General features: G+C 43.1%; 1 protein-coding gene across 1 annotated transcript; it reads left to right on the top strand.

Moving 5' to 3' along the window:
* The first annotated feature begins 6663 nt into the window (after positions 1 to 6663).
* Positions 6664 to 10858, top strand: LOC120673665 (auxin response factor 1-like). The gene is made up of 13 exons (XM_039954617.1): positions 6664 to 7001; positions 7085 to 7296; positions 7397 to 7453; positions 7789 to 7944; positions 8025 to 8109; positions 8249 to 8339; positions 8437 to 8601; positions 8675 to 8794; positions 8909 to 8981; positions 9104 to 9269; positions 9348 to 9991; positions 10079 to 10263; positions 10351 to 10858. Exons 1-13 carry the CDS (start codon positions 6992 to 6994, stop codon positions 10448 to 10450), a joined length of 2064 nt encoding a protein of 687 aa, XP_039810551.1. The 5' UTR covers positions 6664 to 6991; the 3' UTR covers positions 10451 to 10858.
* Positions 10859 to 11881: the final 1023 nt, after the last annotated feature.

The following is an 11881-nucleotide window of genomic DNA, read 5'->3' as shown; positions in this document are numbered from 1 at the left end:
GGAAGCTATATATGGATGATTGAGTTAGTTCTTGTTGATGATGTTATATATAGACGACAGCTGGCATTGCAATATGCGATGACACATGTCGATCCGGGTTTGATCCTGTGCGTACGTGTGAGCAAGCGCAGATCGATCTTCCCAATAAATTAAAGTTTATTTTTATTTTAAATATACAATTAATTAATATATGGAGAATGCTCAATGGAAAGTATACATGCTCAAGGCGTGTCCTCGATCTTACAATTGGTAGGGCTGTTAGCTAGGACTTGTGGTTGATGAGGACTGATATATAGACGATTTTGCCGTGTTCATTTCAGTAGCAAATTAGGTGCCTGCCAAACGTAATGGAGCGAGATTATATACTATTCCAGATTCTTCCTGCCGTTGGAACGACGATCACAAGATCGCATTGTTTATTATTTTGTTGATTTAGTGGTAACCACTTTCTCAAAAGCTAAATTCGATCTTAGAGCATGCAGTTATAGTTGCATTATTATATATATTGGTAGCAGCGGAGCCCTGCTATGTAGCTACTACTGGTATGTTAATAGCTAGCAGTTGCATGTACAATCGTCTCGGGTAAGGGTAATAATAAACATCATATATATCGAATGAAGCACGTAATAGAAAGCAAGCTTATATATTGTTTTGGATAGTAAAATAAATAGACTTCCAATATAAATGAATAGCTTATAGCTAGCTACATAAATAGCTCCCCTCGGTTATTATTCCCCTTAGTACAGATAGGCGATGGTGCAACACTCACACGGTGCACTGTCATCCATATGTAGGCAAACCTTACCCAACTATGGTGAGCACATAAAAATCATCTTAATTAGTCCTTATTCTCTCCAACTACTCCCTCCATTCACTTTTGATAGCTATATTTCAAAAACTTAAATGTTCAAAAATGATAGCTATATTTACTATTGGTATGGGTTGTGATAATAAATAGCTCTAATTACAAGGAGTTTCCAGTTAAACCATTGGAGGACCAACAAAAAAGTCTGTTGCATTTATTAGATTGATAAGCACACTTGTGGTGCCCTTGGTCATTGTGCCATATAGAAATATATCAATCAAAACTGAATAGAGGGAGTATCGCACAAGAAAAATATGTTCCAGTCATTTTACTTTGATTAGCACACCTTAATTACTGTCATAGTATGTATATAGACATAATTAATGGATGGAGTTATTGTTATGGGTCATCACAAGAGTTGCATGTATGCATGCATGATGGAGTGGAGTGTGCAGACACGCCTTGGATGCATGGATCGAATGGAAGCACCAAAATGGCGTGAGAAGGATGTACTATGTTTCATCATGCATTTCCAAGATTGAGAACTTGGTAATTGTGCCGAAAAAGTATCATGTTGATGACACTTCTCTTTCATCCAACTCCGATCCCTCTCATCTCTCCTCATAAATGACTCCACCATATCAGCAAATTTATTAATATGGTATGACATTCCTATTACATTTCCATCAAAATTGGCCTCATATATACGTACATACTATACATGGCACCCTCCCTTTTGCAGAAAATGATAACTCGATTCCTGGAAAAAGGGGAGCTGATTTGCAAGACCTTACCTTTTAGCCGTCGTTCAACTGAAAAAAACAAACAACGCGGTAAGAGTGCGTTTCCTATATAGATCGACCAAAACTGGGCCGGGGCTTCACTTTGTAAAATCATCCTCATGTTTTGGCTTTTCAAGTGATGACAAGCTCTTTGTGAACCTTTATATATATAGTTGCAAAAATCCCTGGAGCCTTTTGCACAATTCATTAATAATTCTCTCAGCACGCACCTCTCATAAGGCTACACTGTCGTGTTGGTGCGCTGTCAAGTACTCTCTCCATCCCAAAAAACAAGTCATCATAAGAATTTTAGGATAAAATAATAAGAAGGTAAAATGATCATGTTTGCCCCTATTTATTATCCTTATTTGACGCTGATTGATTCTTACATGCGCATGCACTTTCTAAATAGGGTAAGCTGACATGTTTTTTGGGATAAAATTTGAATCCTAGAATGACTTGTTTTTTTTTTTGGACGGAGGGAGTATAAGCTAACTATAGCTAAGATATCCGCATGCTACTCACTACTACACTATTCTTTTCAGAGGCAGTCAAAAACCATTAACAGAGATGGTCAACCCCAACCGCCTCTGAGTAATCGTCACAATAAATGGGGATTTTTTTGAGGCGGTCGGTCGCCCACCTCTGTTAGTGGAGTAAAAAAACAAAAAGAAAAAGAAAAGCCCGGTCCGTCGAGCCCATCTGGGCCGCCGCCGCTGAGCCCGTCACGGTCACCGCTACCATGCTCGTCGTGGCCGGATCCGCCGCTAAGCCCGACGCGGCCGCCGAGCTCGCCGTGACCGGATCCGCCGCAGGTCCGCTGTGTCGTGGCCGCTGCGCCGAGGGCCCGCCCGCACATGCCATGAGGGAGGGGAGGAGGGGGGAGGACGGGAGAGAGATGGGGACAGAAGAGTGACACGACGGGAGGAGAGTGAGGAATGAGAAGAAAACCCTAAGTTAAGGATATATATACCTAAAGTCATCTACTGAGCCGGGTTGGGCTTTTCCAAACTGGGTAGGGCTTGGCCTTTTAACTAAGGCGGGTTTTTTATAATACAACCACCTCTGAAAATAGGAGTATTAACAGAGACGGTCATTTTTTATTAACAAATGCTGGGTATTGTTGACGCGAGATGATCACACACCAAGCCCGAACTGCACTTGATTCAAATCAAGGCGTGCCAGTCAATTTGACCTGTAAATTGACAAGGAAACAGTAAACCGTCAAATTCAAGAGTGTATCGTCTGAATTTCCGAATCACTCTTATGCAGCGTATCGGCAAGGCTCTGCCGATACAGAAAACGACAATAGATCGGGTATAAAAGCGTGTAACAATTGCGATCTACAGGGAATCGGCAATAGTCCGCCGATACCGATAAGCAACTAGACGGCTAGATCTAAAGCCGACACGTGCCAGGTAACATTGTACAAACCCACGAATGTGTGGATCTGGACAAAGCTAAGCTTACAACCGATCTAATCAGTTTTACAAGGTTTATCGTGATAAACAAGGAGCTTACAGCCGATCAAACAGATTGCTAAGCCGGATAGATTGTGAATAAATCTAAACGAGAAAACAGCGATGCGCCCGAGATCAAAGCTTAGATAAATTCGATAAATTTTGAATAGATCTGAACGAAGCCACAACGATGCGCCCGGAAGCTAAAGCTCAGATTTACTCGGTAAAACGAAGACTTACCAGCAAACCAAGTCGCTCGAATGTGAGGCGTCCTTGATCAGCTTGAAAGAACTCGCAGAAAAAGAAAAAGGATGGCGAAGTCGCCGACGAAAAAGTAAATTGCAAGTAGAGTAAATTTGTGTTTGTTGGATGTGTATCAATCTTTACAATAGCTTGGGGGCTCATATTTATACCCCACACTAACACAATCCTAGCCGATTACGGCAAAGCATGATTCTATCTTAAGAAATAAAACTACTATAAAAAATAAGATAACTCTTGTCAAACCGAAACCAAAATATCTGGTCAATCTCTCCTTCCTCGGTCAGCAAGATTTCCAACCGTGGCACGCGACCACCTCTCCAAATCCACCGATCGTACGACGCAGAACTTTTTCTCCTTTGCAACACTCTTCCTTGACACGTGTCAAAATCTAGTGTCAACAAGTATTAACAGAGGTTGTTATTTATTGTGCCCGCCTCATAGTTGTTTTTTAAGTGCCTCGCTTAATTCAGAATTATAGTAATGACTTTTGGTCCTATAACATAAAAAAATGAAGAGGTTCGGCGTACATTGATTGATATTGATATTCTTTTGCGCGGGGATTGATATTAAGGGCATCCAAAAAATTTTCTACAGTCCGCATCACAATGAATCTTCAGACACATGCATTGAGCATTAAATGCAGTTGAAAAAATAACTGATTACACGGTTTAATTGTAAATGACGAGATGAATCTTTTAAGCCTAATTAGTCCATGATTGGACATTAATTATCAAATAACAACAAAAGTGCCACAGTTTCAGAACCTAAGAATTTTCGCGAACTAAACAGGGCCTGACATTTTGAGTAATATATACTACCATAGAAAGTACCCTCATCATCATGCAAATGCAATGCATCATCTGCAGGCTCATTGATGATATTTTAAGCAAGTATTCCATATATGGTTTAATTAAATTGCATGATGCTACCAATGAGATTATGTTGGTAGATGAGGGTATAGCCACACAAGAGCACCATTAGTCAAGTTGAATGCATGCAAGACGGACGACGAAAGGCACTACAGCTAGAGCACACATGCGCCGGCGATCGATCGATCTCGCGTCGATCTCTAGCTATCGGTCAAGGTCGCCCGGCCCGTACGTGCGGCGCCGCCCTAACGCTAACGCCGGCCGTCGCTCCTTGACTTACCGATAGCCAGTCCGCCTACTATATATCTAGCACCTGCGTAGCGCTCTTCATCATCATGCAAATTAATGCAATGCATCGTCTGCATATATACATATCTAGTGTCTTGACTGGTCTAACGTACTGTACTGTCCCCAGATCTGATCTCATCAGTCAACCTATCTACTAGCTATGTTCTAAATTATTAGTCGTTTTGATTTTTTCTAAATACATAGTTGCATCTACACATATTTTACGACTAGGTGCACATATATATAGCAAAGCCTATGAATCTGGAAAAGCTAAAATAACTAATATATCGGTGCTTTCCTGTGTTATGACTTTTAAGAAAAAGGACACACCGCATCATGATGGTAGAGTACGTATTAGATTGTTGATGATATATAGCAACCGTTACCGGCATCAAACCAGTTCATTCTCCTGTTGTGTGGGGGCTTAAGATTCCTCCTCGTGTGCAAGTCTTTCTGTGGCTGCTCAGCAACAATAAGCTGCTGACTAGAGACAATTTGTCTAAAAGAAAAAACCATTGCAGACAAAACTTGCTTGTTCTGTGGGGAGTGAAACTATTCATCACCATTTCTTCGATTGTTGTGTTGCTATGGAAACGTGGAATTCTTGTGCTAATATTTCGAACATCCAAGGGGCTCATAGCTTTGAAGCTGTGGCCCGCTGGTGGATCAGTAATAAAAAGCATATTGTTCTTAATATGTGTACCTCTGTGTTTTTATGGAGTATTTGGAAACTAAGGAACAATGTTTTCAGGGCGTGATATGGTCGGACTTTGCGGATGGTGGTGAGGAAGGCAAGCATGATGCTGAGGAGATGGAAAAGCTTATGCAGGGAGACCGAGGAACTTCGCTTGGGAGAAATATTGGAAGATGTGGACAGAAGGGCAGCGCGACCACTATGCATAGGTTGGACTGTGTCGGGTTTGCAGGCTGTTCCAGAAGCTCAAACCTTGGCGGAGACTGGAGCAGGCGTTTCGTCAGGTTTTGGCGTGAGCATGGGGTCTGAAGCTGCCGCTGAGGATATGCCTTTCTCTTTTGCCTTAGATGAATACGCCGTAAACTGCTTATTCTGCTATAAGAGACTTGAGATGTTTCTATTTCCTGGAAATGAAAACAGGGGACCCCTTTCCTCTAATCAATTGCTTATGTTTTGATGGGCATGTATTTAATTCTTACTCTCAACCTTTCCAATTCATATGGCTGTCCTTGTACAACTCAAAGGCCACAATGATTTTTAGAGAGTGTATGAATTGGTGGAGACGGATTCAAACCCCTTGGTATATATACGAGAGCACAAAACGCCATTTTAATTCTATCATACCATTCTTGTTATAATGTCAATAAAACAGAAAAATCATGCTTTTTCTTTCCTAAAATTCAATACTAGATACATATATAAACTTGGGGAACGTATCTAGTGCAAACCACAGTCTTCGTGAAAACTCATGCAAACCACGGCAAAAAAGTCGTCTAAATTCACCAAAAAAATCACATATATAGATGATATGATGATACACAACCTTGTAAAATATTTTATCCAAACTCGACTTTGTTTGTGAGATATAAAAAGAATAAATTTCTAACAAATCATATGGACAACTTTCTGGTTTGAAATTTGTTATTTTTATAACTCACAAACGAAGTCGAGTTTGAACAAGATATTTTACAAGATTGTATATCATTATATCATCTACATGTGTGATTTTTTGGTGAATTTAGACGACTTTTTTGCCGTGATTTACATAGATTTTCACGAAATTGTGGTTTGCACCAGATATGTTCCCTATAACTTTTTCTCTATATTTTACGCAACAGATATAAAAGGTCCTTATTTTTTAATCCAACATGATTCAAAAATAGAGTTCAAGTAAATATATCCGACCCCCTTCGATAATTAATGTTGGTATATAAGTTCAATGTGGATGAATGTATAAGCGTGTTTTTCTTAAAAAAATCCCTAGCCCCAGTCACCTGTAGATCATACCAAGGCAAAGCTTTTTGCCACTTGTGATTTTTATTCCTGCTAACAGAAATTGCGTAGGAGGATTGCATTGCTTGGTTTTGATTGGAGAATCTTACACATTCATGGCCACCCGTATACGAAGTTACTACAAAAAATTTGCAGATAGTAGAGGTGTCTCCATGCAAAAAGATGAGAGGGGAGAAACGAGAGAGGCGAGGGGTGTTAAAGCCATAAAGCGCACTTCACTTGTGTAACGCCGCCGTTGAGCTTCCGCCGCGGCCGCTATTCTTCGTGACCCCGAGCAGCTCCGACTCTCTCCCTGCCCTGTCGTCCGTCCCCACCCCTCCCCCAATCTCTCCTCTCCTCTCCCACAAGGCCGCCTCAACAAGTCCCACCGCGCCTTTCTTTAATGGGGTGAGCCTAACAAACACTCCGAGCGACGAACAGGAGGGGAGGCCAAGAGGAGAGAGACACCACCACCGCCACCGGTGCGGTGACCACACTGCTTCTGATTCTCTTCCTTCCTCGCTCCCCCTGCTTCTCCTCCCCGGGACCGGGAAGCCATGGCGCAAGGTGATTCATGTCTGGCCCCTCCCCGGCAGGCCTTGGCGTTCTTTCAGAATTAACCAAGCTGTCAGCTTGTTGGTTGTTGGCAGGACGGGAGCCTGAGCTGTTCGCCGAGCTGTGGCGCGCCTGCGCGGGGCCGCTGGTGGAGCTGCCCCAGACGGGCGAGCGGGTCTTCTACTTCCTGCAGGGCCACCTGGAGCAGCTGCAGGAGCCCACCGACCCGGCGCTGCTGGCCGAGCAGATCAAGATGTTCCAGGTGCCCAACAAGATCCTCTGCAAGGTCGTCAACGTCGAGCTCAAGGTAATTCATTCACATCTCTCGCCTTTTCCGCCCGCCTGGCCTTCAATTGTGTCTGTTATATTAATTCCCTCTCTGTCTCGTCTCTATTGTGCTTGTGCAGGCCGAGACGGAAACGGACGAGATGTTCGCCCAGATCACTCTGCAGCCCGACCCGGATGTGAGTCAAGCACACAGTGGACTGGACCACCGCGATTTTACTACCTACTTGTTTTTTTGTTGTTGCTCTCTCCCCTCGCTTGAGCATGTCCTTTATTTGAGGAGCTGTCCCTAAGTCTGCTCTGCTGCCCATCTTACTCTTTTCGGTTCCCTGAATTCTGCAAATCTTACTCACTTGAATTCCCCCCTCAATTCTGAGTTGTTCTTCTCTTTGCAAGTCTATAGCACTTTCATGGTTTTGTAGGCAAAGCAATTCACTGATTATGCACTCATTTTGGGACACTGTACTATGTGGATTTCTTCTCTGAAAAAAGTGTAATTACCTGTGTTTTGCAGCAAGTGAATCTGTCCACATTACCAGACCCGCCCCTGCCGGAGACGCCGAGGCCAGTGGTGCACTCTTTCTGCAAGATCCTCACACCATCCGACACCAGCACCCATGGCGGCTTCTCTGTTCTCCGACGGCACGCAAACGAATGCCTCCCACCACTGGTACACACAATTCACATGTCTTCGGTACAGCGTATGGTACGGTAGCGGATAATTCATAGAGATTGCTTGTTGTTAAACAGGATATGTCGATGCCGACCCCCACCCAAGAGCTCATCACAAAGGACTTGCATGGATCTGAATGGAGGTTCAAGCACATCTACAGGGGTATGCACTGTCTGAGTCTCCACTGAATTGTCTTTAGTAATTTGGCCAAATTACGTTCTTAGTTTGGGTACAGATCAGGAGAAAAGTTGTACCTTTAGGCAACTTCTGGTGCTTAATTCTGCAATTCTTGCTTCTCTAGGCCAACCCCGTCGGCACCTTCTGACTACCGGATGGAGCACGTTTGTCACATCAAAGAAGCTGATTGCTGGTGATGCGTTTGTCTACCTCAGGTTAGATCTCAACTGAACGAACATCTTGTGCAGATGATTTAGTTAAAAAGAAAACTTGTGCACATGTTCATCATGTAAATGTACATCCTTTTTGTAGGAGTGAGACAGGAAAGCAGCGTGTTGGAGTAAGACGCCTTGTGCAGAAGCAGAGCACAATGCCAGCATCAGTTATATCCAGCCAAAGCATGCATCTTGGGGTCCTTGCAAGTGCATCACATGCTATCAAGACTAATTCCATTTTCCTGGTGTATTATAGACCAAGGTTGGACACTCCCTACCATCGATATTTTCATACAACTGCTTTCTCTCTGCTAATCATTTATTTGTTTTCTTAGGTTAAGCCAAAGCCAATACATCGTCAGTCTGAACAAGTACCTTGAAGCTAGTAAAATTGGATTTAATGTGGGCATGAGGTTTAAGATGAGTTTTGAAGGGGAAGATGTTCCTGTGAAGAAGTAACTATTTATCCTGTCATCTCTATATTTCTCTTTTATTAGTTTGATCCTCATGTGTTGCCAACTTGTTATCCTCTCAAATTGACATGATCGACCTATCTCCTTCAACTGTAGGTTTTCTGGAACTGTAGTTGATAAAGGAGATCTTTCTCCACAATGGCAAGGTTCTGAATGGAAGACGTTGAAGGTATGTTCAATCTATTTTTTGCTCTTATTATCTGCCTTCAGGTTCGTTGAGGAAAAAAAAACAGCACACATTCATTTCCCTAGAAAAGATGCTTGAATACCTTCTTGATTTTCTTGGTTTAGGTCCAATGGGATGAAGCCACAAATTTCAATGGCCCTGATAAGGTTTCCTCTTGGGAAATTGAACCATTTGATGCCTCTGCACCTACCATAAACATACCTGTGCAACCATCAACGAAAAACAAAAGGCATAGGGAGACAGCTGAAGGCCTGGATATTCAAGCAATGGGTATGAGATTGAAAATTTCACGTTGTTTATCTTCAAAAAATAACAGGAATTTTGATTCTGATGTTCACAATTTTACAGAACCTACTCAAGAATTTTGGCTCTCTGGAATACCTGAACAGCATGAGAAGACAGGCATTGGCTCCAATGAGCCCAATTGTATCTCTGGACATCAAGTCGTTTGGACAAGTGAACGCGCAGGATACAGTGCCATGAGTAGTTCAGTATGCCAGAGTTCTGTAGTACTTGGGAATTGGTTCAAGGACTATAACTCCTCAAGCAAGGGGGGCTCCCCTTCCTTGTCAGAGATTTCTCAGAAGCTGTTTCAGGTTACCAGCAATGACGCAAGGGTTCCTCCTTGGCCTGGGCTTTCTGCATATCAAGCCGAGGAACCCTCTTCCAAGTTGTCTTGCAACACTGCTCTGTGCAGCTACCAGACCGAGGAGGTTGCTCCAAATTTGTCCAATGCTATCGAAGAAAAGAAGGAACCCTGCATGTTCCGTCTGTTTGGTGTCAACTTGATTAACCATACAAAGAGTAGTGCTACCGCAGACAAGATGACCATGGGAGTAGGGGAGGTGTCAACCCAAGCTGCTGGTTCTTTTGAAGACTATGGTCAGTTATCGGCACTTACAAAAGTCATAAAAGATCATATGCCGCTCCTGAATGAAAGACCCCGAGAAATTCAAAGCCATCAGAGCTGCACTGGGAGGACTCGAATTAAGGTACAAGTTTTGTTGTTCTCTTCTCTGTCCCCATCAGTGCTTCTTAATCTGTACTGTAACCTGAACTTGATACTTGATCTTTGCTAGGTTCAAATGCATGGAAATGCTGTGGGCAGAGCTGTAGATTTGGCGAACCTCGATGGGTATCCACAGTTGATCGGTGAGCTTGAAGAGATGTTCGAGATAAAAGACCTGAGTTCCAAAGAGAAATGGAAGGTGGCTTTCACTAACGATGATGGTGACACAATGGAAGTTGGCGATGTTCCTTGGCTGTAAGCTGCCTTGTGCATATCCCCCAAAAAAAGTGAAGAGGAGATTAATGGGTTGTTACTGACATACGTATTATATAACTCGTGCAGTGAGTTCTGCCTGAAGGTGAGGAAGATTGTGATCCATTCCATTGAAGATGAGAGCGATATGGATCCTTGCCTGGAGCAGGATGTGAAGACTGGTTTTTAGAAGGAGGGACAGGGATGGAAGGTGGATTTTTGGAGCCTTTCACGGTTGATGATGAAGCATGTTGTTTCTCTGGGGTGGAAGATGGTTATAGCTGAAACATGATGGCTAGATTGTCTTGATGACGCAACAGATTGGTTGCTGGCGTCAGTTCTTTCTTCGCAATCATTTTGAGGAAGAATTGATGTAACATAGGTTTGCAGAAAAGAAAAGAAAAGAAAAGAAAAAAGGTTTGATAATGTGTCTTTAGTTTGGTTTAAAGAAGATGACAATCAATTAATGTGTGTCTAGTAGTCTACCTAAAAAGCTTAGTGGAAGCCTTTATTGGCGTGAAGGAATAATGAAGATGGGTGTAAAGGACAGACCTATGGGAATGTAAGTTTTGTAAATATATCAGTAGGTATATCAATATATGGGTGGTGATATTGGTTAGCATATGAAATTGTTGTGTTGAGTTGATGGCAATTGCAAGGCTTGGTGATAAAAGACAAATACTAATTACAGAACATACATGTAGTGTATGGTGGGGGCGTTGGGCTTCTCAGACTCTGCTGCTTGGTTGGGTGGCCCGCCCTGAGATACCGGGCCGGCCCAGCTGGGTGGTCATGCAGATGGTGTGAGTGAACTGAAGGGAGGAGCACCGGCCACCGGCACGGTTGGGTGCTGGCAGTGTCCGGCCGGCACAACCACCACCGTCCACCGACCGTCCTTGCCGCCGGCAACGAAACGAGAGGCTTGCTTCTTTTCTCTCTGCCAGAAACGGCACCCGCGCACCGGCAACATCACCAGGCAGGCTTTGTCTCTCCATTGCCACCGCCAATGCCTGCAGGGCACAAGGGTGAGCACAACTAAACATCCTGTTTATTTCAGAAGAAAATTTCCAGCATATTACTAGTATGTGCAAACAAGAAAAGGTGTCTTGTACTTGATAAATGATAATGCTCCTTGTTGATCATGTATAAAGACCGTGGGGGTCTTAACACTCATCTCGAGCATGAAATGGAGCTAGTGAATGTAGGGGGTGTTTGATCCAAATAATAATACCCCAAAGTGTTAAAGTTTAGCACTATTCTATCTAAATGGAAGTGCTAACGAGGTAGGTTAAACTTTTGTCATGATTCAAAAACTTTAGCAAAGATACAAATATTAAAAAGTACTAATTTTTTTTAAAAAAAAAGATTTCACCGCTTTATTCTAATGGAACAAACCACAAAGATATTCAAACGTTTACAAGTTGAGGTGTTGCGTACTCTAAGAGCGTGATTGGTTGGTTGCATGAGCCCAAACCAGGCTCGCCGCATGCCACCGCGCCTTGATTGGATGGTTGCACGGGTCTCGAGCCTAACTGCTCGGATGCAAAATGAGGTCGTGAGCCAGGCTCGCGGGAAACGTAGGAATCGAGCGTTGCTGGCGAGCCAGGCTGGTGCGAGCTCC

The sequence above is a fragment of the Panicum virgatum genome, chromosome 5N (assembly GCF_016808335.1).
Source record: "Panicum virgatum strain AP13 chromosome 5N, P.virgatum_v5, whole genome shotgun sequence".
Classification (NCBI taxonomy): domain Eukaryota; kingdom Viridiplantae; phylum Streptophyta; class Magnoliopsida; order Poales; family Poaceae; genus Panicum; species Panicum virgatum.
The sequence above is the reverse complement of the archived record's forward strand: the minus strand, read 5'-3'. Positions and strand labels throughout refer to the sequence as shown.

What these genes read in the sequence shown, in the direction of transcription:
- LOC120673665 (XM_039954617.1), top strand. An exon ending in TCGTCAACGTCGAGCTCAAG is followed by an intron (nt 7,297 to 7,396) that starts GTAATTCATTCA and finishes GTGCTTGTGCAG; the next exon opens with GCCGAGACGGAAACGGACGA. An exon ending in CTGGGAGGACTCGAATTAAG is followed by an intron (nt 9,992 to 10,078) that starts GTACAAGTTTTG and finishes GATCTTTGCTAG; the next exon opens with GTTCAAATGCATGGAAATGC.